Source organism: Abrus precatorius, unplaced genomic scaffold, assembly GCF_003935025.1.
Source record: "Abrus precatorius isolate BTA unplaced genomic scaffold, Abrus_2018 Scaffold9, whole genome shotgun sequence".
NCBI classification, from domain to species: domain Eukaryota; kingdom Viridiplantae; phylum Streptophyta; class Magnoliopsida; order Fabales; family Fabaceae; genus Abrus; species Abrus precatorius.
In genome coordinates, this window is record NW_020874439.1 from 33,766,826 (window position 1) to 33,794,811 (window position 27,986).

General features: G+C 32.1%; 4 protein-coding genes across 6 annotated transcripts; 3 read left to right on the top strand and 1 right to left on the bottom strand.

Annotated features, from left to right (window-relative positions):
• The first annotated feature begins 90 nt into the window (after window positions 1-90).
• On the top strand, window positions 91-6,247 carry LOC113848869 (putative ABC1 protein At2g40090). 2 transcript variants are annotated; one of them, XM_027478242.1, is made up of 11 exons: window positions 91-311; window positions 649-803; window positions 934-1,059; window positions 1,187-1,282; window positions 1,410-1,510; window positions 1,727-1,763; window positions 2,084-2,302; window positions 2,704-2,815; window positions 4,643-4,914; window positions 5,301-5,414; window positions 5,618-6,246. In XM_027478242.1, exons 1-11 carry the CDS (start codon window positions 134-136, stop codon window positions 5,831-5,833), a joined length of 1,626 nt encoding a protein of 541 aa, XP_027334043.1. In that variant the 5' UTR covers window positions 91-133; the 3' UTR covers window positions 5,834-6,246. The 2 variants fall into 2 exon arrangements, with proteins under 2 accessions (XP_027334043.1, XP_027334044.1); XM_027478243.1 differs by having other exon boundaries at window positions 101-311; window positions 2,704-2,803; window positions 5,618-6,247.
• Window positions 5,561-26,154, top strand: LOC113849570 (DNA replication complex GINS protein PSF3-like). 2 transcript variants are annotated; one of them, XM_027479569.1, is made up of 7 exons: window positions 5,561-5,572; window positions 23,777-23,876; window positions 24,133-24,201; window positions 24,322-24,422; window positions 24,919-25,011; window positions 25,753-25,892; window positions 26,015-26,154. In XM_027479569.1, the coding sequence occupies exons 2-7, from the start codon at window positions 23,832-23,834 to the stop codon at window positions 26,122-26,124; spliced, it is 558 nt and encodes a 185-aa protein (XP_027335370.1). In that variant the 5' UTR covers window positions 5,561-5,572; window positions 23,777-23,831; the 3' UTR covers window positions 26,125-26,154. The 2 variants fall into 2 exon arrangements, with proteins under 2 accessions (XP_027335370.1, XP_027335369.1); XM_027479568.1 differs by lacking the exon at window positions 5,561-5,572 and adding an exon at window positions 21,724-21,760.
• On the bottom strand, window positions 6,495-9,751 carry LOC113848868 (cation/H(+) antiporter 15-like). The gene is made up of 2 exons (XM_027478241.1): window positions 8,115-9,751; window positions 6,495-7,968 (listed from the first exon to the last, which is right to left on the bottom strand). The coding sequence occupies exons 1-2, from the start codon at window positions 9,117-9,119 to the stop codon at window positions 6,709-6,711; spliced, it is 2,265 nt and encodes a 754-aa protein (XP_027334042.1). The 5' UTR covers window positions 9,120-9,751; the 3' UTR covers window positions 6,495-6,708.
• Window positions 14,988-19,877, top strand: LOC113848870 (GDSL esterase/lipase CPRD49-like). The gene is made up of 6 exons (XM_027478244.1): window positions 14,988-15,381; window positions 16,892-16,969; window positions 17,255-17,395; window positions 18,108-18,184; window positions 18,282-18,431; window positions 19,457-19,877. The coding sequence occupies exons 1-6, from the start codon at window positions 15,271-15,273 to the stop codon at window positions 19,668-19,670; spliced, it is 771 nt and encodes a 256-aa protein (XP_027334045.1). The 5' UTR covers window positions 14,988-15,270; the 3' UTR covers window positions 19,671-19,877.
• Window positions 26,155-27,986: the final 1,832 nt, after the last annotated feature.

Consider the following 27,986-nt stretch of genomic DNA (forward strand, 5'->3'; position numbering starts at 1 on the left):
TAAAATATAATTTTTGAATTAAATTTTGTTATTATGGCACATTTTGGTATTTGGCATGCGTATATTTTATTATAATACTTTGGATACATTAGGTATGGCTATTGGCTAGCAACTTCAAGTTCTCAACAATAACATGGCCTCGTTATGGCGCGCATGTGCCAAGCTCTCTCTTGTTGCCTCCGCCGTGGGCGGTGGCGTCACGGGGGCGCTCATTGCAACCTCCGACGACCCTGAAACCGCCCTCAAACTTTGCGCCACCGTTCCCCATCGCCTCTTCCGCGACGCCGTCACGGCTGCTAACATCGCTTTCGGTACTGTCGATCTAAAGCAACCTCCGTTGTTCTCGAAGTTTCTGTGAATGTTTGAAGTTACATTTATTTTCTCGTTCCTTCCCTCTCTGTAGCTCAATTCTATTTATTTACTGCTTCATGGAATCATGAAAACGATTATTGAAACGCGATTAGTAGTTAAGGTAGTTGAGTTTGTTGAAATGGTTCATCAATTGTGGTTCTCAATTATTGCTTCTGAATTATGGATTATGATTCGTGCGCGTGTGTGTAGGGTAGTAAATATAATGCTAATTGTTCAATTGGGTGAAAACGAAGGTTGGATTAGTTAAGATGGTCTGATTCTGTATTGTTGTGTTAGATTATGAATATTCACTGTGGGGACTCCCCGAAGGAAGTAGTGAGAGGGAGAGAATCAAGCATGAAGTTCATCTCAGGTCGGCGAGAAAACTTCAAGACCTGTGTTTTAAGAATGGAGGAGTTTATATCAAGCTAGGACAACATCTTGGGCAGTTGGTATACTTTGATTTACTCTCCTAATGTTTTTTTAAGGAAAATTGATGTGAAGAACAGTGATTTTAGCGATTGCTGTTGTCCATCTATTGCACAATAAGCAATGCTGAGGTGTTAGTTTATTTATTTACAGGAATACTTAGTTCCCGAAGAATATGTTCGGACAATGAGGGAGTCTATGTTAAATAGATGTCCAGTTTCTTCATATGAGCAAATATGCAATGTCTTCAAGAAAGAGCTTGGAGACACCCCAGATAATGTATTTGTTAATGGTTTTGTTCCTCATCGAAAAATGCTCCATTTTTGTCTAATTATTTTTGTTGGTCATGGTATGGTTATTGCTATTATGTTGAATGGATTTATCCTTCTAAATTTCTGATGTGTAGATATTTTCTGAGTTCGATCCAGTCCCTATAGCAAGTGCTTCCCTCGCACAAGTTCATGTAGCCCGCACACATGATGGCCAAAAAGTCGCTGTGAAGGTTCTTGTTGCTATTTTTTTAATTATATACTATTAAGAGATTTTTGGATCACTTTTCTTCTGTGTGAATATTAATATTTTATAATGAATATGTCATGTTCATTCATGTGTTATATGTCAATGTTCAGGTTCAGCATACTCACATGACTGATACTGCGGCTGCTGATCATGCCACTGTGGAATTGATTGTAAACACTCTGCATAGGTTTTTCCCCAGTTTTGATTATAGGTACTGCTATGATGCTATTAGCAGTTAGGAATTTATCAGCGTCATGAAAATGGGAAATTTAGAAGCCATCTAGATCAGCAACGTGCTAAATTGCTTAGTTATTGAAAAAACTGAGTGGTCTAAGTTGTTTTTTTAGAGCATGAATTATTTATCTTCTGTTTCCATAGCTTGCTTTGCATTATAGTTTATTTATATTCTATTTACTTCTGTCTGCAGGTGGTTGATTGATGAGATCAGTGAAAGTTTACCCAAGGCAAGTTTCTATTTAACTTCAAAGCAATACCTACGCCTAATAATATATCCATGCTTATTTGGTGGTTCTTGTATGTCTTGTGGTTAATGTTACTGCTATTTTTTACTTTCAAGATTGACTTCATAGTCAATGTATTATGACTTTCAGGATATGGTGTGGTAGCAGGCTGTTTCAGTCAGGAATTTTGCTTGATGTTATGTTGGATTTCCGAATTTTATGTTTCTAATTCATCATTCTTGAGTTCTGTTTTATTTTCTCCTTCATGTTTTCCCTTTTTGCTACATGATTTGAAATTTAGTTTCATAATATTATGACTGCAGGAATTGGATTTTTTAATGGAGGCAAAGAACAGTGAGAGGTGTTTGGAGAACTTCCAAAAAATGTCTCCTCATATTGCAAATTATGTATATGCACCAAAAGTGTATTGGAATCTGAGCACCTCAAAGCTGCTAACAATGGAATTCATGGATGGTGCTCATGTAAATGATGTAAAGACTATTCAGAAACTTGGGATCAGTCCGCACGAACTTTCAATATTGGTAAGTTATAGATACATGTACAATGGTCAGTTGCTGTTGATAGTGCATAGTCTTATTTTAACATTCTTCTGTGTTTTGACATGTTTGACACTATAACATATGTCAATGAAGTTGGGCAACTTAATGACGAGCATTTTGATTCCCTTATGCAATTAGTATTTAATGACAAAATAAAGGGCAGGATGGTAGCATAAAGCTTCTGCCCACAGAGTGGCCAGACCACTGTGTGGCTTCATACTTATAGTAGAATACTAGACAACCTTTCCATGCATTTTCAAGAGGCGGATTCCACAGCTCAAACCTGTGGCTTCTTGGTCACTTGGTGACAATTCCAATTGTTATGCTAAGGCTTCCGTTCAGTTTATCAAATAATTTAGTAAAATGTGATTGTCATTTTGCAGGTTAGTCAAACTTTTGCTGAAATGATGTTCAAGCATGGGTTTGTACATTGTGATCCACATGCTGCTAACTTATTGGTTCGCCCATTGCCTTCCTACAAAGGTAGCATCCTGGGTAAGGATTCCTTCACTTACCAAACTTCAACTCTTTCTATAACTCATTACTGTCCAGAAATACTTTCTGTTTTGTTTCTTTTTATATTGCTTATATTATTGGCTTGCTAATTTAACGGTACAAGAAAGTAAAAAATATATTTAAATTTATCTTCCTACATATGGCACTGTCTCCTCTAACTCATTGGATATTAATGGCAAAAACCTTGAACCAACTAAATTGGGCTCTTCCAAGAGAAGTTTTTAAAAGCACTAATTCTATATGGGATGTACATTTTAAATTCTGTTTTCTAGAATTATGGTGGTAGTTTGGTTTATTTAATTTGAAAGGCTTAAAATTTGCTTCCAAGGAAAAATCAATGGCAATGTTGCCACTAACAAATGCCATGTTGGAGAGTCACATGAAGACTAAGTATAATAAACTATTGAAACACGGCTGGAGTATGCTTTATCAGTAAAATGTGCAGTGATGTTTGCACTGATGCATTAAATTGGGGAACTTTAGGGGTTCTAGAAATAGCACTCACCAGGTTGCATCTATAGTTGTCCATGGTGTTCACAGAAACATTGAGAAGAATATAGTAACTGCAGAAGGGTGCAGAGGTGGAGCTTACCTGTAGTGGGAGGGAGTCACAGCTCCCTAAAATAAATTTTTAATTACTTATTATTATGTATAAAATATTATTAGGCACCCCCCATTATTTTATTAAATGAAATGTCATAAAAGTGGCTTATATGATATGCTTTATGCCTGACCGATTAATTAACCCTTAATTCCTTCTCGTGTACGCTTATTGCCTCAATGTTACTGCTTCTATCAATGCTTGTTCCCATTTCATCAAATAATTACACAAAAGAATATATTCTATTTTTACTTTACATTAAAATGTTATTTTGAAATTTGGATAAAATTATTTGACTACTAATACTTTTAATTAAATTATTTTATCTAAAATTTAGTCTCTCCCCTTAAAAATTTAGTCAAGATATGCTATTGGATAGGTGAATGCTATCCCCTGCTGTCTGTTTAGATTCAAATTGAAAATTGAGATGCATGTGTTCATGTGTGCCATTAGGAATTTGTAAGTGATCTTATGCTGTGCAAAATAGTTATTTATTTTAGTTTTTCATTTCTATTAAAATTTTTTGTTTTTCAATTGTGTTGTTGACAAACTACATCTATGGCCTCATAGCCGATGGTACAAGCCTGAGTAAAAGAGGAGGGTTGTGTTTGGCCTTCAGCTGCTAATGTAAAACTTGATGAAACATTTAATACGGATTATACATGATGATATTGTGCTAAGTTTAGGTCATTACTTAAAAGTAACACGCTGTATGACTCGAGTACAGTGTCAATTGAGTTAGAGCCGCTGCATCGGCACCCAAATGTAGTTTTAAATGAGCAAGGATCCTCACATTTAGGTAGATGAATGTAGGTAAGACCTTTTGATTAATTAGACTTCTGAAAATTTGGTTTTTGACCGAACTTAACAGCATCGTGTGATCTATGTAACCGATCTCACCTAGTGAGATAAAGCTTGATTGTTGTTGTAATTGTGTGGTTGACAAAATATTTAAGGACAGGCATTTTTTTACATTAATAAAAATGAATTTTCAATTTACAAATATCATAATGGTTTTCATGTTTTCCATTATCTTCCTAATGCAGATTTGTACTATTAATAGTAGTATTCTTGTTCCATTGTAGTTTTTGGCTTGTCTACTCACGTAAAGCTTTTTGGTTGATTTTTACAATAACTACATTGTTGGTATCCTGTGATTTTCACTTTTTATTTGTTAATTTATCTTTATTTTGTCCCAAGTGTAGGCAGGAGAAAACCACAATTGATTCTATTGGACCATGGACTTTATAAAGAGCTTGACTTCCAAACAAGAACTAATTACGCTGCACTATGGAAGGCATTGGTATTTGCTGATGCTAATGCAATCAAGGAATACAGTACAAAGTTGGGTGCCGGGGAGGATTTATATGCACTTTTTGCTGGAGTTCTAACTATGAGGCCATGGAATAGAGTTGTTGACACATCTATGGATCATTTAGTTATGCAGGGAAATGAGAGTGATCGATTAGAACTGCAGGTAAGATATATAGTTTAAGGGGAATTTTTTCTCTGGGATTGTGTTTCAGTCATAGTGTTCATGTTCTTTTTGGGTTATAATGCCTGTGCTTTACTTCTCTGTCCTAGTAACGTGAATTGTTTCATACCCATGTTCATGCTGGTTTTCTTACCAAAGTATGTGCAATACTTAATTCTTCTCTTTTATATCCTGACTCATGCTATATGCAGTTTATCCACCTGTTTATTAATGCTTTCCCACGGTGACTAATAAATACTTCTATTTAGTGATTCCTTAATCATTGTCATTGGGATAATAATTTGCAAAACTGATTTAAAGGATGAACGTCCTTGTATTCCTGACCTTGAAGGAAAAGCACTAAAATGTCTCTCTTAATTGTTTTGCAGATGTATGCTTCTCAATATTTCCATCAAATCTCAGAGCTTCTAAGGAGATTACCACGTGTGATTCTTCTAATGCTGAAGACAAATGACTGTTTACGAGCAGTCAATAATTCTCTGGTACATACAATTCCATATTTTAATTTACTACTTCATACACTATGCAATTGATTGATGAATACTCTTCAAACAAATGTAGCTTATGTCTAATTGTAAAATAGCCAGTCCAGCACATATAAGAAAAAATAGCATTTGAGATTGTCCAAGTTGCTGTTTTGGTTTATAATGATAGATTTCTTTTTCCTTTTGGGTATCTTGATCAGTTACATGGATCATCTCTGGAGACATTTTTTATCATTGGAAAGGTTTCTTCGGAGGCTGTCATTGAGGCAAAGTTGTCGCAAAGCAAATCCCTTTTAACTTGGTTAAATGTTACATTGGATAAGATTTTCCTGGAAATACGACTTTGGGGAATGCAGATGGCCTTGTGGCTTTTACAACTAAGAAAGGCGTTGCCGTGGTCTAGCCAAACATTATAGAAGAAGTAATCGGCACAATTTATTTTCTGCTGCATTATTTTTTGAGAAATAAGCTCTTATGATATTCTTTGTCTCCGTGGTCAGAAATTCCTTTCCAACTTTTGACTTTTGTTTGAGCACGGATTGACGAATTGATTTTTAAGTATTTTTGGGTTTTTATTTGAAATCTCAAAATCATGTTTGAGCAAACGCTATAAGAGATTTTGCTCAAATCTCGATTTTAGATTTTCCAAATCCAGATTAAATATGGACTTTATAGGTCAGGGAAAGGACTTAACCTGTACGCATTACAGTATTAATGTATTAGGTGAGGCAGATTGTTGTTGTAAACCCCTATTAATATAAGAAAGGTGCTTTGAGAAATACATAGAATACTTTAAACATCAATTTCGATGGTTACGACTGTAATTTCTTTGATGATTTGGGTCCGTTTGTCTATTTTACATGGCTCCTTTTCTTATAGAGAAAGTCTGATATTCAGTTACTTGGGTTGAGGGTGCTCTCAGCAAAGATATTCGGATCGTGGCACAAGATGTTACAAGTTTTTCTGGTGGTTAATAATAATTTATCATCGGAAAAAACTCTTAGCCATTGACTAATTCGGGCTATTAAATTATGTAAGTTTAAATTTCTATTGATTATTGACTGCTCTGAACAGTAGATAGAGAGGCTTTCCAAAATTTAATAAAACAGGTTGAAATGTACAAAGAATAATGTGAAAATAACATTTTGAATTTATTCTATTTTCATCTTCTGTCAATTCACCTAAAATTTCACCTACGAACAATCCTCCATGGCGAAATTGCAACCAATTTCTGTGTCCTTTGGCATAAGCCATGCCAACATGACATGCCAATAAATAACCATCACTGATGCTATTCTACCTTCACAAAAAATGCCGCAGAGCCATCATCCTTTGCAGGTACTTCACCAGGATGCTGAGTGGTATTCTCAAATACCATTCCCCCAAACCCAAATTGCTGCACAACAAGCAGTGAAGAAGATGAACCAAAATTATTTGATGCAAACATGTCCCCTATAACACCAAGTTCCCGGCATTCTGTCCATTTCATTAAATCTGACAAGATTAAAGAGTTCCTACTTGACCCTTGTCCTAGAATGTATAAATCATAGCCAATTTGGTCCAACTCATGAAGGAATTTAGGAATATCATCTCGTGTGTGAACTTCTCTTTCTGAATATGTTATAGAATCCCCATTGTTCACTGCCTTTAGTCTGAATGAACTTACATACTCATCATCCAACTCTTTTTGCTTCTCATGGTCTAACACTACAGATAGTAGTCCACGAGCCTCAATATGTGCCAAGGGATCTACTTCTGCAGCCTCTCCAAACATAAGGATCCTCACCATGGAGAGTCTAACCCCTTGATGCTTTGACATCCTCCATGCAACAGCTAAGGCTTCACGGTCATCAGGCCCTCCAATGAAAAGCATAAGGACACGCATGTCGACTTTGGACAATGATCCAAGACAACGGTCCACAAAGATTCCAACAGAACAAGGTGCATCGCTCATGACATTTTGGTTTATGTCCTTGAATGCAGTGTTGGCTATCTCTAGAATGCCTTCTATGTTTGACTGTTTGTGAAAAGGAAGGAGAACCAAGTTTGTTTGTTTCTCCTGTGCCACATTGTATATGTCCTCATGAATGGTTGAATAGGTGGAGGCAGCAGCAAAGGTCTCCACCCTAATGTTCTCATTGACCTGTGTATATGCTTCGAATATGTTGGTGATGCTTTCCAAATATTCTTGTGCTTTGGTGAGGGCTTGTGCACCAGTTTGCTGTTGATTCGGTTGATTGATATGAACAGACAAAAGGGAAGTGCTACTTCCAGTTAATTCAACAAGCTGAAGTGCAAACACGTGTAAAGGGGGAAGTTTAGTTGTATTGCAGGCATCAAGGATGCTGATCATTCCTGAGGCGTGCCGAGGGTTGTGCATACAAGCTAATACTCGCAGCTGTGAGTCAGCCTTTAAATTTTGTATGGTCCTTAGTTTATTTTGCTTGTGTAGCTTTCTTGGCTTGTATATGGCATTGATGACAATAGGCACCATCATGGTCATTACAAGAATAGCTATAGTCATGATTGTGTAGGACTCCACACTCAAAATCTGAAAGGAAAGTAATAATAAGAATAATAGAGCTATTTATCAACTTTAATTAAGTAATAAAGAATAATTTGGCAAATACTAGTATAAAGTAAAAGCGAAACAGGTTATATTCATTAAGGAATGTTATTGTGTGTATTAATCAATACCTCCTTGTCCCAAGCCAGGTTGAGCATAAGCACTGGTAAGATGCCTTTGGTGTTCATAACCAGTCCAATAGCCACACCATCAAGAACAGGCATACCAAAGAACCGAGTTGCTATTACAGTGCTTACAATCTTTGGCAAGCATGAGAGGAGCAAAATTATAACTAGCAAGCCCAAACCTTGCTTATATAAAACATATATTAATCTAAGTCTAATGCCACAGCTACCAAAGAACAATGGAGCCAGATAAACAACCCCAAAATCCTCTGACTTTCTTATCAGCATATGAGTAAATTTACCACGAGGTATCATTATTCCATACAACAGAGCCCCAACAACAGGGTGTGTCCCTAAGAGATCCGTAATAGCTGCAAAAGCATAAGCTCCCATGATCACAAAGAACAACTGGTGATTGTCCCACTCATTTTGATTGGTTTTGCGCACTATTATCTGCCCTAAGTAAGGGCGTATCACAATAAAGCAGAGAAGTGCAAAAACTACGGTGCTTATCACCGAGTATATGGCAGTTCCACTGTTAATGGCAAATGGAATCAACAGTGAAAACATGACCCAATTGTAGAAGTCAGTGAGCGTGGCTGTTGTTATGGCCACTCTTCCTAGACCTGTATATAGTAGCTTCAGATCAGCAAGGATTTGACTAACCATAGGAAAACCCGTGACACTATAAATTAATGTCCAAAACAAATATGCTCTTTTTGTGTTGAAATGTTTTAAATAATGTTCATCTGCCTTGTACATGCTTTGAGCAAAACTATATATGCCAGCCCCCAATGCCATTGGAATGAAAATCCCAGCAATAGCAATACTTGTAGCCTTCTTTCTTGCATGTAGGATTGTGTCAAAGTTCATGTCCAAACCAGCCACGAACACCGCATAAATGAGTCCCAAATATGATATGGTTTCAACAGTTAGGATTGACTTCAAAGGGGTGAGAATCTCAAATAAAGGGGATGACCCAAAAAATTCTGGACTTATAAAAAAACCCATCTGTTAAAATTAATTACCCACAAGTTAATCACAATGTAAAACCATTTACAATTTTATGTGATCATAAAATAAAACAAAATCCTCATTCATGCATGCATGCATGCACTTACCAAAATCTCTGCAACAAGACGAGGTTGATTGATGGGTCTGAGGATATAGTATAAGCAACGAGTTGATAACAACATAAAAGCAACTTGGGCTGCAAAGGTAGGAAGGTAGAACCCTAGAACGGTTTCACTTTTCCATATTGAATTGGGATTTGACACTTCCAGTCTGTAACATCCTGTTGTTACGTGTCGTTTTATATATTGATCTTCCATACCTTTCCTTTGACAATTCAACCTTTATTCTATGTATATTTGATTGGTGATTGTGACTGTGATTGTGATTTCGATGTTGTATCAATTGGCCTTTTCCTTCTATGTCAAACTTGTGCTTCTTATAATACCCTTACCTTGTTTGCAGAAGAAGGCCAATACGAGGAGTGAACATAAACAACCGTGTCATGTTGTTAGGGTGTCATTGGTCATCAGATACAAAACCTTAGCAATTCTTAACTGCTCCCCTATTTCAGTCTCATTTTCTGTGAAGAAATTACCAAACGTTAACGGATTCTTCTAGCTGTTAACCCCAATGGATTTTCTCATAACCACCTTTGAATATGTACTAAATAGAAACAGCTTAACTGTCAAATAAAAGAAAAACCAATTTAACTGTTAAAAAAAAAAAGTATACCTGTTCTAGTTTAAATTAGACAGTGTATACCAATTTGAGCAATTTCAGTGATATAATAATAATCATAATGATAATGAATGATAATAACCATTACGATTATAATTATTACTACTAATAAAAATAGTAATTTTAAAATGATAAACATGACTTTAAATATTTAATATTATTGAATACGTACAATATAAAGGAAGGACATATGTCCGTTCAAATTTTAAAGGTCTGCACCAATCTTTTTTATTTAAAAAAAAAGCTAAAACAAGAAAAATTATGTCATATTGTCTTAGATTTCTTTCACCAGCTTTTCGAGACACTTCCGAGACATCGTGACTCTTTTAGAAAGAAACATATTTTTTTAAAGTAATTATATGAATTTGAAAAAAATAACATTTAACTATTTAGTATGATTGTATGAATTATATTTATTCTTCACTCTTACATTAAAAAGAAAAGCCTCCTTACTAAATACCTATCTTATAACTGTGAATTGTTATGATATTATTATAGAAATAAACCTTATACAATTTGTTCATTTGTAAATATGTAATTTATGAGTAATTATTTATTTATTTCAACAATATATCATCTATTAAAATACAACAAGATTCTTAAATATTAATTGATATTTAAATTATATAAAATTTTGTAACTTAATCTACTTTATAAGATTTTAAATTTAATGATTAACTTAATAAAATAGTATTAGATTGATTATTTTACTAAATTAATCTAATATCACTTAATTTTGATCCTTTGTGTATACAAGTTAAGCTTGCATTGTGATTGGTAAAAGAGTTAAGACAAAGCAAACCATATTGATAAGCAAAAACACCTCTAGGTGTAGTATTAAGATTTTTAAAGGTATGATAGGATGAGAACATATTTTTTATTTTAAATTAAAATATATATACATATATATATGTTAATATATCAATTTATATATTTTATTATAAAAAAATATTAATTTTAAATATATTTATTTAAAATACAAAACATACCTTCTCTCCTTTTTCTTTCTAAACAAACCTTAAGCATGTCATGAAAATGGCAAATCCAGTTTGGCAAGATAATCTCAAACTGATTAGTTTTTACATATTAATATTAGAAGGGATGCGTGGAAATTAACTCACTATTGATTGACCATTTTCTATTAATCTATTTCCACGTATTTACAATGTGAAGCCCCCTGTCCCAAGCAATCTACACGCCTTTCTTAATTAAGCTTTGGTGCCATTGCAATGTTCAATATCAATGGATGTTTTTTAAACACTTGTTAATTTTCTAAAGATGCGTGTTTGAGAGATAGTTTTTTTTTTTTTTTTATAAAAAAAACCAAGAGATTTATGTGATAATAATTTTTGTTTAAGAGTTTTTAGATGAGAGATAATATTTTAATATTTTATAAACTATTCAAAAAATTTTAAATTTATATTTTTAAGTTATTTATTATAATTATTTTTATTTATCTTTTAAATTTTTTATTCTCTCTTTTTCCAACTTTTTAGACAACTTTTAAAAAAATTAATTACATTTTTAGTTCTTAAAAAATTCAATTTTCCATCTAATGCTTTATTTAGTTAGATGATGCTTCATCTTATTAAATATTTTTTTATTTAGTCATCTAAATATTACTAATTTTTTATTTAATCCATCACTCTAGGAAAATAGTATAAAAATTTCATAATGTTTAAGAAGACTAAAAGAAATTAGTGATATTTAGACAAACTAAATAAAAAGTTCATAATATTTAGAGGATCACACAACAGCCATTCTGTAAAGATAAACTATCTTGTGAAAATTTTATTTTAAAAAAATCATAAATTTTTTAGGAAATTAAAAATAATTTTTTATATTGAAACCATAAAAGTGTAAAGTGAATTATTTAGGATACTGGTTAAAATAGGTTATTCAATAATGGTTTTCATTATCCCTAGATAACCCAACCGTGACCAGGTTGTAGCACAACAAATTGTAGAACTACTACCCTTTAGATTTTGCAGTGACATCTCACCTCCAAGTTGGTGTACTGTGTACTGTATTGTTTGATCAATTTATGAAATACTACCAAGAACCCCATCAACGCATGCACCATAAGTCATAGAAATTTCTTATAGTTAACACATTTATTATTATTTGTTAAAAATTATTAATAATATAAAAATATAAGAAATATTCTTAATCAATTAAGACTAAGATTTACATAATTTTTGTATTATTTAATAAATTTTAATTAATAATTAAATTGTTAAAAATTATAACCGTAGCATTTCTCATACATGCACCATTAACTTTTCATTTATATCCGTGCAACCGCGCATATAATATACATTACAATATATATATATTTACTTTTCAATTTAAATAAATTTTAATAAAAGAAACAAATTAGTATAAAAATAAATAAAATTTATTATATATGAAACTTTAAAATTTTAGAAAAGTTTAATGAGATAATTGTTTAAAATATAAAATTATTTTTAATTTATAAAAATATTATTTTTATATAATTTTTAATAAAAACTTCTCTTGAAGTTCATGCTGTGTAGTCATCTCCAAAGTCTGGTTGTTGCAACATCTGGACAAACATTGGTCGTACTCACTGATTTTTGTTACCATTTAAGAGGGAGAAATTTTTGAAATGTGAATAATGCATATCACATTTAACATCCCTCATATAAAAATCGGTTGGAACGTTTCAATAAAAAGTTAATAATTTTCTAGTACATTGTACGAATATTAAAAACCAATTTTTAATAAATTTTAAAAATATATGTTACATCATTATTACATTATTATTTTTAAAATAAAAATTTGAAAACTATTGCATAATAAATTTTAAATTTAATAAATTTCATAAACTATTTTCAATATGAATTGAAACATCTTATAATAATAAGTTATAAACAATTTGACATTTAAAATATTGTTAAGAATGATGTCTCAATTATTAAAAAATAATAATTAAAATTTGATAGGTGAAAGTAGATTATGAAACTTTTCTTCAGTGGAAGACAACTAATCAATAATATATCTAATAAATAATTTTATTCAACAATAAATATAAAATTGTTGAATCATATTAGAAAAATATTATATAATATTTTTGTTGTCTAAACCAAATATATTCTCCTTTGAAAATTAGGTAAGACTTCCAAATATTGAATACAATTTTATTTATTTAGTTTCGAACTTTAAATTATATATTAAATTAGAAGGGTTGATTATTTGTCTTTTAACTGCCCACTAATTAACCATAAAACAAAAAAAGAACCGATTAATTGCAAGCGTTGATAAAACATGAGTGGGTGATAGATACCATTCGTAAATCTTAAATGTCTTCAACAATGTTTGTTGAACTGAACTTCAAAACCTGCTGTGGCAAGATGTGATGTCTTTATGGTTGTCATAAAGGATAACCTACTCTCATCACCTCAACGTCTTCTTTATGGTACTGATCGTCCATTCATTTCCCTTCCCCACCATCTCATCACCATTTCTCAGAAAGCTGGATCTCATTGTTCCCTTCATTGCTCCTCATTCAATATTTTAGCTATGAGATAAGGTGCTTCATTAACTCTTGCATTATTGCAATAATTTTTCTTATTTTTTTAATCAGTGTTCTTTCCACATTGAGTATAAAATTATCAGAAAACACATTAAATTGTGTTAAAAGTTATTATATTTTTTGACACTTTTTTTGAACAATATTCTTAAAACACTGATTAACAATCGCCAAACACTATATCATCTGCATAACTCAGCTTATAGTTTCGAGGTCACCTCAGAATCGAAGTTTTGTCATGATTAGAACTGATAATACTTGGTAGGAGACATTTCTTTCATGGTGATTTTTTATATTTTCTACCTTTATGGTTTCCTTATATCTACTACTTCTGTTTTTGTGACCTGTTGCACACTGCTAGACCTCGTGATACTGCAAAAGTTTAATTATAGATATACTAAATTTTTTATTAAAAAAATGAAAAATAAAGTGAGCAAGAAAAAACATTCATTCGTGTGGTCCTGTATGTTTAGATGAAATGGTAGAAAAATTCTTATAAAAGAAAAATAAAAATAAAAATGAATACAACTTTTCTGTAATTATAATATAAACTTATACCTATAATATATGATATTACTGTGAGCTAAATTTTTAAGAATGTTTATAACATGTTATCAAAGATCAAAGTATTATATTAGTAAGTTTGTAATAAGTTAAATTATGCAAATAAGAGGGTTGTAAATTTTATATATTATGAGAATTATGAGTTTAAATTGTAAAAAAAAACAAAAAAACTTATATATATGACTCCACTCTTTCTTGTATTTTTTAAATGAGTTTATACATAAATTTTAATATAATATTAGAGTTTGATTTTAAAAAACTATAACATCTAAATTTTTTTAAAATAAGTATAATATAAGATAAGAAGAAGAAAACAAAATTTGTAATAGAGACTCAATGCTTAAACTACATGTTGAAATTAAAGATCAAGTCATAATTAAAACAACATTAATTAAATTTTAAAAAAAAATGTTAAATAGCAAAATCTCACAGCAGTGACTTAATAAATCGAAAGATTATAAATGAAACGAGGACAAGTCTAAATTATACTCAAATTTTAATTCATGTTAAATAAATTGATTTTTAATTTATAAATTTATTTCAAAAAATTTGGATGATAATATTTTTAGAAAAATGTTGAAACACACACATATATATATAAGAAATAAAAAATACAAAAAATTTATTTTTGTCAATAATAAATAAGATGAAAAATATAATCTTTAACTTGAATTTTTTTATATACTCTTCTTATCTTGTAATATATATAAACATTAAATTATTGAAATAGGGAATCTTATTAAAATTTAAAAGAATACACTAAGAGAGATATAAACTTTTTATATGACAATTTATTAAAAAACCAAACTTAACTTACTTTAATTTAAAAATATTCTGACTCAAACCTTATAAAAAAACATTACGATGATATTCTTTGCGAACATCTTAACAATTCCTAATTTAAAAAATAATTTCCACAAATATTCACACAGAAAATAAAAGACAAAAGGTATTGTCCACACGTAACATCACGAAGCAACTACAAAATGCAAGAGCACAGAAGAGTTATTGTTTGTATTTGGTGAATGAAGAGTGGAAAATGAGACTCTAAACCAAACATTTTGCCACACATTAAGGCATCATTGTTCATAACCACTCAACCAAACACTTTGATTTAGTAATACTAATACTAAGTTTTCGTTGACTCTCCACAAGCTCAGGCAGAAGAACAAACACCTTCTTCTGTCTGTTACTCGTTAGTTTTTCACATCCTTCTGTACATCTCAACTAAACTAACAATTCTCTCTCTTCCTGTGTGTGTGAGCGATAGATAAATTAGCATTAACAAGGGACATGGTTGGACCTGCGAGGCCTCAATTTGTTCTCTTTGGATCCTCCATCGTGCAACTTAGTTTCAGCCATGGAGGTTGGGGTACCATTCTTTCTGACATTTACTCTCGCAAGGTACTAAGTAAAATTTCTTCCTTTTCTCTGATTCCATTCTGGGTTCCATTTTTCAACTACAATTATGTTTTCTCTTACTCTGATTTCTGCAATTGTTGGTCAGCAATATAGTATCATGCATCATCCTCTTGTATTGTATGGAATCATTTCCTCACCCCTCTTCTCTTTTCTTGCTGACTCGTGCAATTGTGCATTCTTCTTAGTTGACGAAATTATTGACTTTTCAATGGAGGGTTTCTCTAATTGATGCCCACCAATTCTTCAATTGAAAAAGTTAAATGATTTTATATTTTAATTCCCATCACATGTAAATTAGTGCTGTTTTGCGCATGGCCTTGAATTCAATTGGTGTTCAACTTTAATAGGAATCACCCATTAACCCATTGTGGGGGATTCTTAACAAAAGTATGTATGATGTTGAATTTTGAAAATAGTTGGGGGACTGAGGCCTGATAAGGCCTCCTTAAGCTGCAAGAGGTGTTGCCCATGGGAGCACTTTGATGTTGGGATGACTTCTCAATTAATCTCAATGCTCACACTGCCTTCATCTTACCTTCAAATTGGTTACTGAAAAACTAAAATCCTCCTCTTTAGGTTCCCACAATGGGGTTTATTTTTTCTTTCTATACACATGAATATTGAGATCAAACCCAAGACTGCATGCTTTAGAGATTTGACCCTCTTCTACTTGGACTAACACATGTTAATTAGAAAAGAAAATGATAATAACAGACCTGAATTCATTTCCCAGCTTTTGTGCAGAAAGACCCACAATAATGGTTGGTCTCAGTGAAAGTGGATCTTGACCCTAGGCCCTAGCAAACCATGATAAGGGGTTTGAAACTTTGAATCTTGGAGTCATCGCTCTAGAAAAGGCTTTACATAACCACCACTCCTTGTGGGAATACCTGGTCAAAGTCAAAAGAGAAAAAAAAAATCCTCTCTTGTCCTTGAAAATTTGTGACATCAATTTTGTCTCTCAATAAAGGAAACATCAAAATCATCCTTCTATGCACAAACTGTGAATTGAGAGATTGAAATTGTGTCGTTTTTCTAATATGAAGGAACTTAATTGATGTTAATTTCACTAGAGGATTAAATTGGTGTCACTTATCTTTTAGGGACCAAATTGGTGTCACTCAGGGCATGAATTACGGTTGATGATACTAAGCTTCAAGAATGTCATAACTCCTAGTATACTTCTTTAGAAGTATTGCTATTATTGCATTTTGACTAAGTATTTCCTCATTTATTGAGCTCATTTATGGAATGTTGGACAAGAAAATTAAAAGAAGTTATTCAATTTTTTTAATTTACAAATTCTTCTTGTTGACTTTCTTTTCGGTTACAGCTATGTCTCTGTCCTGGTTAGTTTCTAAGTACCCATGCACCCTTTTTGCGAGTGTATCCTTATTGTGATTCATGAATTTTTTTTTCCTGTTCCTCTGAAGGAATACTAATGAGGATGTTCATCTGTTAATTTATGGTGATACATAAATTCTCATTGTAGGCAGACATAATATTGCGAGGATACTATGGATGGAACTCACGGCGTGCCCTCCAGGTCCTTGATCAAGTTTTTCCTAAGGTATTGTACCACAAAGCAACTATTCACATGGTAGACAATTATGTTGTCAGAACTCTAAACTAAAATGATGCCTTTGGTACAGCTTGTATTCTTCATTACAGCTGCTAGATGTAACTTGTAATTTAAAATGATTTATGAGTTAAAGTGCAGCGTTTCTTAAAATGATATATTCCCTTAGAGGATATCTTACTATCTTTATTCTCTCTCAATTCATATTAAATAATGTCTTTGTTGTAGCTTATTATCCTTTCCACATTGTATAATCTTCTTTATGCCCCTTCCCAGGATGCTGCTACACAGCCTTCTCTGGTGATAGTTTATTTTGGAGGTAATGATTCCATGGGTCCTCACTCGTCTGGTCTCGGCCCTCACGTGCCTCTTCATGAATATATAGAGAACATGAGAAAGATTTTGATTCATCTTCAGGTATTTATTTTCTGTTAATCACCAGGTTCTTTCTACGTAAGTGCACTTATCTTGCAATAAGAGACAGTATTTTCACTTTCAGACACATTGAGAACTAAACACTTCATTTTGAAAATATGGAATCTAAACCATTACCTGAAAATATAAAGTTTGAGGAAACACACTTACTGGCAGGATCTCTGATGACAAACATTACGTAACAGATTTCATCTTAAAACTTTATATTAAAGATACTGTTGTACATCTTGCCTTTCCTTGGCTCTCCATAATTGTATCCTCTAATATTTATTTTGAGCATAAAGCAGTAGGCTATCCAATCATTAAATATAGTTTGCTTAAGGTAACTATATTAATTAATTATTTTATATGAAATGACCCATAGATACAGATATATCAAGAAGATATAGTCTCTGGATGATAGTGGACCCCCCCCCCCTCTTCCTTTTCCCTTTCATGAATGGGCAAAGTGAATATGATTCTAATTTCATTTAGTGTCTTTGTCAAACAGCCCCAAGCCTAACAAATTAGGGAAGGAAGAAAAAGGAAAAATGATTTGTTGCAGTTATGCAGGAATGACAACAGATTGTAGATCTTTTATAATAAAGAAAAATAGATAATACATATGATGATTATTTGCCTACAATGATGATCACAAATGCATTTTTTAAGGGGAGGCTATTATTGATAAATTGATCTGAGAATTGATTGACAGGGTCTTTCTGAAAGCGTGCGTATCCTTGTTCTCAGTTGTCCTCCTGTCAATGAGGAAATAGTGCGTGGAAACACTAGGTAGCCTGAAGATATTATCTCATATATTTTCAACTTTGTTGTTGTGTTGGCAAAGTAAGTTCTAATCATACAAAGTTTGTTTTTCTTTCATAATCAGTGGAATTTTTAGTGAGCTGGTAAGAACAAATGAATTATGTCAAAGCTACTCAGAAGCTTGTATAAAGCTATGCAAGGAACTGGATGTCAAAGTTGTGGATCTTTTTACTGCACTACAGAAGAGAGATGACTGGATGAATGCTTGTTTTACGTACGCTTCTTGACCTCTTGCCTTTATCATTCTTTTTTCCTAAATACCATGAAATATCAGAACTGTGTCATACTGCAATCTAATTATTCAGTGTCGAAATCCTTTCGTAGCTCTTTTCAAGTATTTTGTGCTTACTTTCTTTACAAGATGGTTTAAGACTTCAATCTTCCTTCTTAAAAGCATATTGACTGATTGAAAGTGGAGTGGCATGTCCTCTAAGGAAATTGACATCAATTTAGATCCTTGATAATAGAAAAATGGCATCAATACAGTAACTAAATCCTGTGGGTTTTTTTTCGTAGATTGATGATTGTTACTTTCCATGTTGAGGTACTAAATTGATGCCCATATCTCTTGGGGGCCAAAGTGATGTCAACCCAAATTTCAGGAACCAAAATTGATTTTTAATCTAAAATTCATGTGCACTCTTGACTGATCTTACATTTAGTGTCTTCATTTGATTGAGTTCCATCTATCAGGATTTAGTGTTAAAAAACAGTTCTTCAACAGTAGGTTGTTGAACGTGTTTTTCTGACAGGTAACATTTTTCTTCGATTTAGCAGTCTTGAACTTTGAGCTTCTTTCACTGTAGATAATTCACTAAACTGGACGTAGTTGCAAATATAATGGATACTAAAATATTATTTAGCTAACTACAGTACATTCTTATCCCATTTTAAATTTGTTCCCAGCATGGATCATCCACACTGCTTTTTCCTTCCAGTTGAAATCTTCCAGTTCATTTTGATTAGTTTCTTACAAGCCTTGATAACTAAGCTAATCACAATAACAAAAAAGTGAGAAATAGGATTAAAAAAATGCCACGCTGGATGCGGACACCAACGTTGATCTGATGTTTATGATAGAAATTGTTGCTTGACTTGTTCTGATTTATTGTGAAATATATTAAAAAAAAAGCCCTTTTGTACCATGCAGTCATTACTTGTAAAATGAGATTAATGTCAACTGGAAAATTTACCTAGAAAATGTCTTTACTTTGTTGTCATCTTTAATGAATTTTGCAGTGATGGTATCCATTTAGCAGCTGAAGGAAGCAAAATTGTGGTGAAGGAGATACTGAGAGTGCTTAAAGAGGCTGACTGGGAGCCATGCCTCCACTGGAAGTCCATGCCTACTGAATTTTCAGAAGACTCACCATATGATCTTGTTGCTGCTGATGGCAAAACTACTTTGAATCCTTCTGAGTGGACTTATTATAGGGAGGTTCAATGGGACTAAGTTGTTATGCCATCAACTTTTATCATTTGCTTTGGCCTCCATTCAGGAGCCAACCTTTTCTGCCACATCCCACAGGATTTAGTTAGCAGTTTTATTTTTACTTTTTGCTTAGACATATTTATTGCTTAGTCTTTCTCATTCATAAAGCATGTTATTTTATAATTCAACTGAAAATGAGCTCAATATAATTGATCCTTACTTTCTTAGTTATCTGCAAACTTCTTTGTTTTGATAGAATGATACCAAACTCCTAAGATGATTTTTGGGTTTCAAACTAGGATTTTTTTTAATTGGTATTGAGTGTATAATGAATGAGACATGATTCAGTATTTCAAAACTTACACTTAGCGACAAATATGAGATTTTCAATCTCAATTCCTTGCACTTGGTTTAAAGATTACTATCAACGTGTGTTAATCACCAAATAATGGCATTTGAACATTACCTTTTCTCAATCACTGCTTTATTTCAACATAATTTTTAATCATCATTTATCATTTTTAATTTCTTAACTAATGCCCTGAAGACATTTGTTAGCAAAATTCTATTAATTATTAAGAAAAAAAATAATAAAGAGAAATGTAAACGAATAATAAATACTTAAAAAAATTTTGTGAAATGTCTTAGAATATAGATCGATAGAAATTTATAAAAAATTCATAAAAAAAACTCTAAAGGGTATATATGGAGTTGTCCTGTGCACTCTATGTCTCCTTCAAAGCACACTAGCATTTGCTTTTGTTTTGTCAAACCTTAATTAAGTTGGAGCAGGCACGTACTTGTAGAATGTGCATGCCAGATGTCGCTAAGTAGAGACAACATCATTTGTCATATGCAGGGGCTGCATTGTGCTATAAATAGCATTGAGTACTTGATCCATAACAAACACAACACATTCATCATGCTAATAATTTCAGTGTCTCCAAGACCTCCTTTATTCTGCTGTGCCCTTGTTCATACTGCTGCTCATGTTCTATCTAATATATGAGAAATGTTACAAACATAGTATTTAATTTATTATTTTTAACATACGTATTAAAGAATGTGTTGTTAATAAACATGCCTTTGCTTGCTAGGAAATATGCTCAGTGGCACAAATCTATTGTACAAATCTTCTGTTATCTTACAACTTTACGACTTAATTTGTTGAATGATGTTGTGGCTTGAAACAGTTATAAATTTATAATAAACCAATGTGCTTGTGACTGCATGAGTCACCTCTCATTCCTGTGCATTGCCCTGATAGTTCAAGGGAAAGAAGGGTGACCCTGGTTGGCTTTGTTTGTATAATTATTTTAATATTAACTGGAAAATTTTTCACAAGTATTATTAAATTAAAATAAAACTTTAATTAAAAATTAAAATAACATCACACGATTCTTTATAAACTAAAAAATAATATTTTTAAAAAATGTAAATATATTTATTAAATAATATTAAAATAAAAAATAAAAATTTTAAATTTAATAAATAAATAAATAAAAATATTTTAAACTATGATTGACTTAAAAAATGTATATTAATGCTTAATGCAAGAGAAATTTTATAACATAACGAGGAAGAAAATAACTCTTGAAAACACTTTTATTAAAGATAAATACTAAAACATATTTTTGTTAAAAAAAAAACTCACGTTTAATACAAACACAAAATTTAAATGTAATTTTTTAATAAAATTAATTTAATTTAAAAAAAAAGCTTTTAATATTATCATAAAATATTAAAATAATTTTTTAATTGAAAATATATTAAAAAATAAAAACCTTACCTAAAATTTATATATAGGAAGGTTCATCTTGTGGCTAGCAGGTTAATCCGTTGACGACAAATTTCACGCGCGCCATCAGCGAAACACAAAATTAAAAAACGCGCCAAATTTCAAAACCACAATTTCGTTTCCTTCCTCAAATGCTTGATTCTGTTCTAAGTTAACAAATTATTTTAAATATAACATCTCTTCTTCAACTGTTCTTTTTTAGATGAACCCTAATCCCTAAATTGTCGATTTTCGTATTTCACGAACTGCTCGTTCAATACTTTTCAGATTCGAAGCTCCTTGCGAGACTCGAGCTTTTAAGTCATACCACATGGTAATAGTTTAATTCTCTGTGTCTCAACGTCTGAATCTATCTTTCACGTTCCGGGTTTGGATTTGTTACTCTTTGCAATATGTTTATTTGTTTTTAGTTTGGATTTGTTAATGTGCTCTATATTCTGCTGTGTTTGCTAGTTCCATCGTTGTTTGGTTCGACGTGCTGTTTTGTTGAGGGTTGTGACTGTAAGCAAGAGCAAGAAAACTTCTCTTATCTATGGACTAGGAAAAGCATACTAGGAGGGTAAAATGTGATAGTTTTCATTTCCTGAAACTTTTAGTCACCATAATATACTTATGCTGGAATTAGGGATTTCATAAATGGAATGCAGATGTTGAATGCGCTGATTCAGGATATACACACACATATCTTGGAGCTACGCAAGTTGCTCACTTCTTGTTATTTTACCTCAACAAGCATATATCGGGAAGTTTCAAAACACAAAGTAAAACTTTGGAATTATATGATAGAAAAACTGAGGGGAGTGATATCAAGACCATGATCCCACGTACCCAAGAGGAAGTTTCCCAGTAAATTAGAGGGCTTTGCATCTACCGATAAGCATCTAGGAACATTTATGTGTTTTATTTCCATCTTCTTTAAAGTTTATAAGAATGATAGTTGCAGTGCACATGTAATCATTATGTGCTCTAGTACCACTTTCTAGTTTCTTCTTTAAAGTTCTAGGTCTGGTGGAGTTCACAGTGCTGAAAGTGTATTGGTAACATTTATCACAAATGAAGATCTACAAAAAATACAGAAAACCTGCATTTGCATTTAATATGTCTACCTAGTGCTTCAATGTAGTTGCTAAACTTTTAGTATAACATCAGAGATTGCAGTATAACACCATTAGACTGGGGAATTCCAATTTGACCGCATAAACTTGTCATACATTCAATATAAGATGTCAAAACTAAGGAATACATTCAATTTTTGGAATGTTCTTCAGACAGTGTTCAATATTCAGATCGCTAAGCCCAGTTGTGAACATTAAAAGCCACTATTGCCCAACATTATTATAATGACACTAGTTTCTTTGAGAACACAATTATTGGGTATTATTATTCCTTCCCGGGATGGATATATTTTGAACTCTCGATTTCATGTTGAAATAATGTGTATACTTGTGTTAAATTGCATATATTCTACTTTATTGGGTTTGGGTTTTTCAGGTTTGTGTCAGTGCTGTGCATATGGGCTATTGAGGAATTATTAATCTCAACACTGTAACAGTAACTTAGTATTCTCTTGACACTACTTTGTGCTTTCTTGTTTGACTGTTGGTTTTTATATTTGCAGCAAGAATACATGTGCTTCTCTTTTTTGAAGTCCTTGTTTCTAAAATATTTCTATTAAAAAACCTAATGGGCTGGCCTATGCGGTGGGTTAAGACTAACCTGTTTAAGATGTGGGCTAATTTTATTTTTTAAATTTAGTGGGCTGGTCCTAACCTGCATAGATTTGTGAGCTTTTGGTTTGATGGGATTTTTGGCCTTGACTCGTGTAAGTAGGGGATGGGCCCATATTGACAGCTCTAAATGCAAATTTACAAATTGAAAAAATGACTTTGATTGACTCAATTTTTTGCGTTCCACTGCTCCAAATTGTAGTGTTAATGGTGGCAACAAGTTTTCACTTCAACTTGAATTAGAATTTTGCTTTGCTTGATCCACCTCTCCTCTGCTTCTCCTGCTATCAACACATTTTTTGTTATTTTGTTTAAGTTTTGTTAGTTCTTTTTTCCTTTCTATATGATGTCTTTCATTGTTCTGAAGTTTTGCATTTCTTTTTAATGGAACTGAAACAACTGATGTGATTGTGGAGAGTATCATCATGTTAATTTTAAATATTAAGCTAGTGGATGAAGTTCTGTCATTTGTAGAACAGATTCAGGTTTTCGTTGTTGATTGATTTTTGTTGTCTCTATTATTAGTTAAAGAAGAAAGAGTTTTTCTCTAAATAAATTTATTAATGCATGACATGGATCAAGAAAATATTTTAAATTTGCAGTTCGCTCTTTCAATGAGTTAAAAGAAAGTGTAAAAGCAACAAGCTGGAGGATAGGATGGCAAAGTACTATGATATTGATGATATTATCACGGAGGAAGAGGTAGGCTTCAGACTTTTCAAAATTGCTAACCATCGATATATGTCAGATTCAAAACAGGATGGGGTTTAGGGTGCTTTATTTTTTGTAAATAAGGGAAATCTTTTGCTACAGTAGTTAGACTTATTATGCTGTGGCTTGTGATGTTTAGAGCTTATTGCTGGTTTTAACAAATCAATTCATCATATAAACTATAAGATACAGAATGCAACCTAAATTTCTTATCATGATAATATGTTTTACTATGTTATGTGCACAGATTGTATCAGTTATATTTCAGAAGGCAGCATCTGGAGTGGGAATAGATCCTAGTTCTGAAGTGGACTTTGTAAGAGCCATTGACCCTGTTTTGTGTGTTTCCAGAAGAAAGAATAGTTGGAAGTGGCACCAACACCTGCTAGGTGGAACTTAATAATTTGACCTGACATTTGATTTGTTTGATTTTCAGATTGAAACAGGTTCAAAAGTTGAGCTGCCTTTTTGGCTTGCTCATGAATTACAGTTGAGACAAGCAGTATCAGTCAATGTTCCACCTTGTTTCAATCACAAGTAGTGATTATTTTATGTCTTTTCTGCAACTTACAAGCACATTCTATCATATAATGAAGCATGCCATGACATAGACCACAAGTTAGGAAGCACTTTAAATGCACTTACATTTCTTTTCCACCTGCATGCTTTTGGTGGCGTTTCCAATTAACTCTCGTTTCTTGGGCTTTCATCGAATTTTTGAGCCAATTCTTATCCTTAACCTTAATTTTAATGTACATTTTGTCATTAAATGCATGGTGTTGCATGGAACTATGGATAACGATAAAATTGAATAATCAATGTATATGATTTCATAGAAATTGGATAAAGTAAAGCTGCATTGGCATTCATATCCAAATACAATAACAATAACCAAGCCTTATCTCATTAGGTGAGGTTGGCTACATGTATCAAACGACACTATTGGCATTCATATCCAAATATTACTAGAGAAATGCTGATAACTTAAAAGTGTTAAATATACAATCTTATTGTTCATGATTCTTGATTTCAGAACAAGGCTAGAGATCCAAGCTGATACTGCAAGCGTGGACCTGAGGTCTAGATGTCCATTCTTCTATGAATTTGGTTGCAAGATAGCACCCATGTAAATCCTGCTTTGCTTGTATTATCTGAATAGCTTTTTTTTTTATTATTTCTCTTTGCCTTTAATTTTACTCTCATTGGTTTTAATGTTTTTTTCTTGTATTTGTTGCTTAGTTTTGTGACTTTTTCTTGGAAGATAGTATATGGCTGCCATGTTGTCATAATTCTTATCTAGAATGGGCCTAGGATTCTCAAGATTTTGTTGTTACATAATTCATATGGCATCTCATACAACATAATAAAAGATGTAAGATAACAAAATGTTCAAAAAATTTTCCAACCGGCTTTGCAATGAACCGGTCTTTCTTCAACAACTTTGACAATTTATTCTGTTGTGCATTCTGAACCCGCCCTTACCCAAAACAATATTCTACCCATCCTTGTGGCACCGGCATGCATAGTAATGAACATTTTCAATAAATACTGCTTAACATGTAGCCATCCTTATTTGGCAAAACATCATGTTAAATTTATTGTGTCTTGACTAAGAAGAATAATTCCATAAGCTACCTTTGTCTTGTATACACTCAAATGTCGACACAAATAGAGTACATATTTAGTTTTTGTTTTTATTTTTCTTTTACATTATATCAATTCCAACTCTTTAAGTATTTGTTTCATATCATTTTTGTTAGTCTTATTGAAATATATGTAATTTGCCATTTTGTGTCCTCCTTCATGCAACTATCCAACTACTTGTGAATTTTATTCATTGTTGATTTACTTTTTTCATTTATGGCAGAGTTGGCGATAGAACCATTGGGTTTCTGTTGCTGTCTGCATTTAAGAGTAGGTACAAGGAAGTTCTCACCAAGGCACATACTGCAGCGTTTGCTGCTGGTTCCAAATTTTGGACTATTCTGACAAAGGAAGAGATCAATTGTGAGACGCTATCCTAGCTAAATGAAACATGCCTTTAATCTTCATTTATGTGGTCACGCCTTTTTTCCTCTCATCCAAGGAGATATTCAATATAATTTTGTTTGTTCTAATTCTTTATGTAGTGTATGAGACAGCTCAATCCGCAATGGCATCCTTCAAGAAGTGGCGAATGGGGGGGCCCAGATTTCAGATAGCTTCTATATTGGCAAGAAAGAGAAAAACTACTGAATAGTTGCTTTTTCGGTGTTATTAGATATTTGGCTTTTTGGGTAATTTTTTTTGAGAAATCCTTATAGGAAAAAAAAATTAGTATAAAAAATAAATAAAACTTCTCTTATAACTTATGCTTCTCTATTTATTTACTTATATGAAAGAAGTTTTATTTTTTTTTATATTAATTTTTTCTTTTATAAAGACTATTTTACAAATTTACCTAATTGAGGACCGTCTATTTCAGTGTTTTGCACTTGCAAATTGCATGTTGTTGAAGACAAAGACGTTAAACCTTGTAAATTTAATACAATACAATGTGTTGCAATTTTCAAATATTACTGAAATTTGGTCACCTAATTATAAGCATAGTTGACCTTGTACGAGCATAGAGATGAATTTATTGACTATGGATCTTTGTGGTTTTGTTGTGTGCCACGAAACCTGTACACTTAAGCAAGTTCTGGTGGTTGGATTTCTATGCCACTGTTCATGTGTTCCTATTTTGAATTAATTGGCACATGAACAGGGTATTTCAAGTTTTGTGTCAAGAAACAAGGCTAACAGCCCAAACAACATAATATTATGAATTCATAAAATATGGCATTTACTTTCAACACTACAATATCATTTTCTCTTTAATGTGCTTTTTCTTCTTACCACTTGTCTGTCTTCATTTCTCCATCATCTTTCGATACTCATGCACAATCTGCATGTTCTCAATCCCAGTTCAAGAACTATAATTATGACTATTTTTTTAATAAAAAAAAAACAATGTTACAGTAAAGAATAACATTGGAAAGTGATTAATACTTATAAAGAGATGCTGCTTTCAGCGATGGGCAATTCTAGTCGTAATCCATCCCAGATATTTTTGGCCGAAATCAAATCTAATTAGTCAGGTTAACCTGAGTTAACCAAACAGTCATATTCGTCGCCGAAAATATAATATATCACCAAAACTAGTAAGGTTCTCATCTGGGTCGGGACCAAATTTGTTCCCTTTTTGCTTAAAGTTATATATTCTTCTTTGATTGTTGTTATGAGGAGGATTTTTTTCCTTCTCTTTTTGGGTTAAACTGTTGGAGATATTTTGGTTGAGCTGAGCTGTGAGCTGTGTGACGTGAAATAAAATATAAGATATTCTTTATTTTTCTTTTTTACGTTCAAAAATTTCATGAAAAATTAAAAATAATTAATTTTTAAAAAATATCATTTAAATTTTATTATATCTTTTTATTTATATTAATTAATATCTTATTGATATTTTTATATCGAATGAATTCCATCATTATAGATAAAATTAAAATATTAAAAAAAAGAACGAAAAGAGTAAGATATTTTTTGGACGACAGACACTTTTGAATCCACGGAGGCAGAACGACGGTTCTTTTCGTCGTCGTGGCAATGCACTTTTCACTTTTCGCATCCAACCCTCTTAGATATTTTCTGCTTCATGCTTTCCCCACTCGCACGTGGTCGCGTGCTTCTTCTCCCACTGTTGACACATGTTCTTTTCTTTTTTTTATTCACGGATCGATCTCATCTCTAAATTATTAAAGTATCGACCAAAGTTATAATAAATAAACACTTTTATTATTTAAATGATTAAAATTGAATATTATATATAATGATTTTTATTTCTTTTTTATCTTTCATATACATGTATCCTAAAAGTTTATTCTAAAAATAACCAAACTTGTCCCATAAATTATACAAAATTCATTTCCATTGCTTTTATCAGCAAGCTACTACTATGTTTGTTTGAGTTATATTTTTATGACATCTATATTTATACAAATTGACTGTGATGAGTACAATCAATAGCAGAAAATCAGTAAAACTTATTTGAAACAAAAGAAAAGACAGAACTTAAAATACTAA

Coding starts and splice junctions, on each gene's coding strand:
- LOC113848869 (XM_027478242.1), top strand. CDS start 134: ATGGCCTCGTTATGGCGCGCATGTGCCAAGCTCTCTCTTGTTGCCTCC. Junction 804..933: donor GACAACATCTTGGGCAGTTG/GTATACTTTGAT, acceptor ATTTATTTACAG/GAATACTTAGTTCCCGAAGA. Junction 2,816..4,642: donor CTACAAAGGTAGCATCCTGG/GTAAGGATTCCT, acceptor TCCCAAGTGTAG/GCAGGAGAAAACCACAATTG.
- LOC113848868 (XM_027478241.1), bottom strand. CDS start 9,119: ATGGGTTTTTTTATAAGTCCAGAATTTTTTGGGTCATCCCCTTTATTT. Junction 7,969..8,114: donor ACCTGGCTTGGGACAAGGAG/GTATTGATTAAT, acceptor CTTTCCTTTCAG/ATTTTGAGTGTGGAGTCCTA.
- LOC113848870 (XM_027478244.1), top strand. CDS start 15,271: ATGGTTGGACCTGCGAGGCCTCAATTTGTTCTCTTTGGATCCTCCATC. Junction 15,382..16,891: donor CTGACATTTACTCTCGCAAG/GTACTAAGTAAA, acceptor TTCTCATTGTAG/GCAGACATAATATTGCGAGG. Junction 18,432..19,456: donor TGGATGAATGCTTGTTTTAC/GTACGCTTCTTG, acceptor TGAATTTTGCAG/TGATGGTATCCATTTAGCAG.
- LOC113849570 (XM_027479569.1), top strand. CDS start 23,832: ATGGCAAAGTACTATGATATTGATGATATTATCACGGAGGAAGAG. Junction 24,202..24,321: donor CTAGTTCTGAAGTGGACTTT/GTAAGAGCCATT, acceptor TTTGATTTTCAG/ATTGAAACAGGTTCAAAAGT. Junction 25,893..26,014: donor GACAAAGGAAGAGATCAATT/GTGAGACGCTAT, acceptor TTCTTTATGTAG/TGTATGAGACAGCTCAATCC.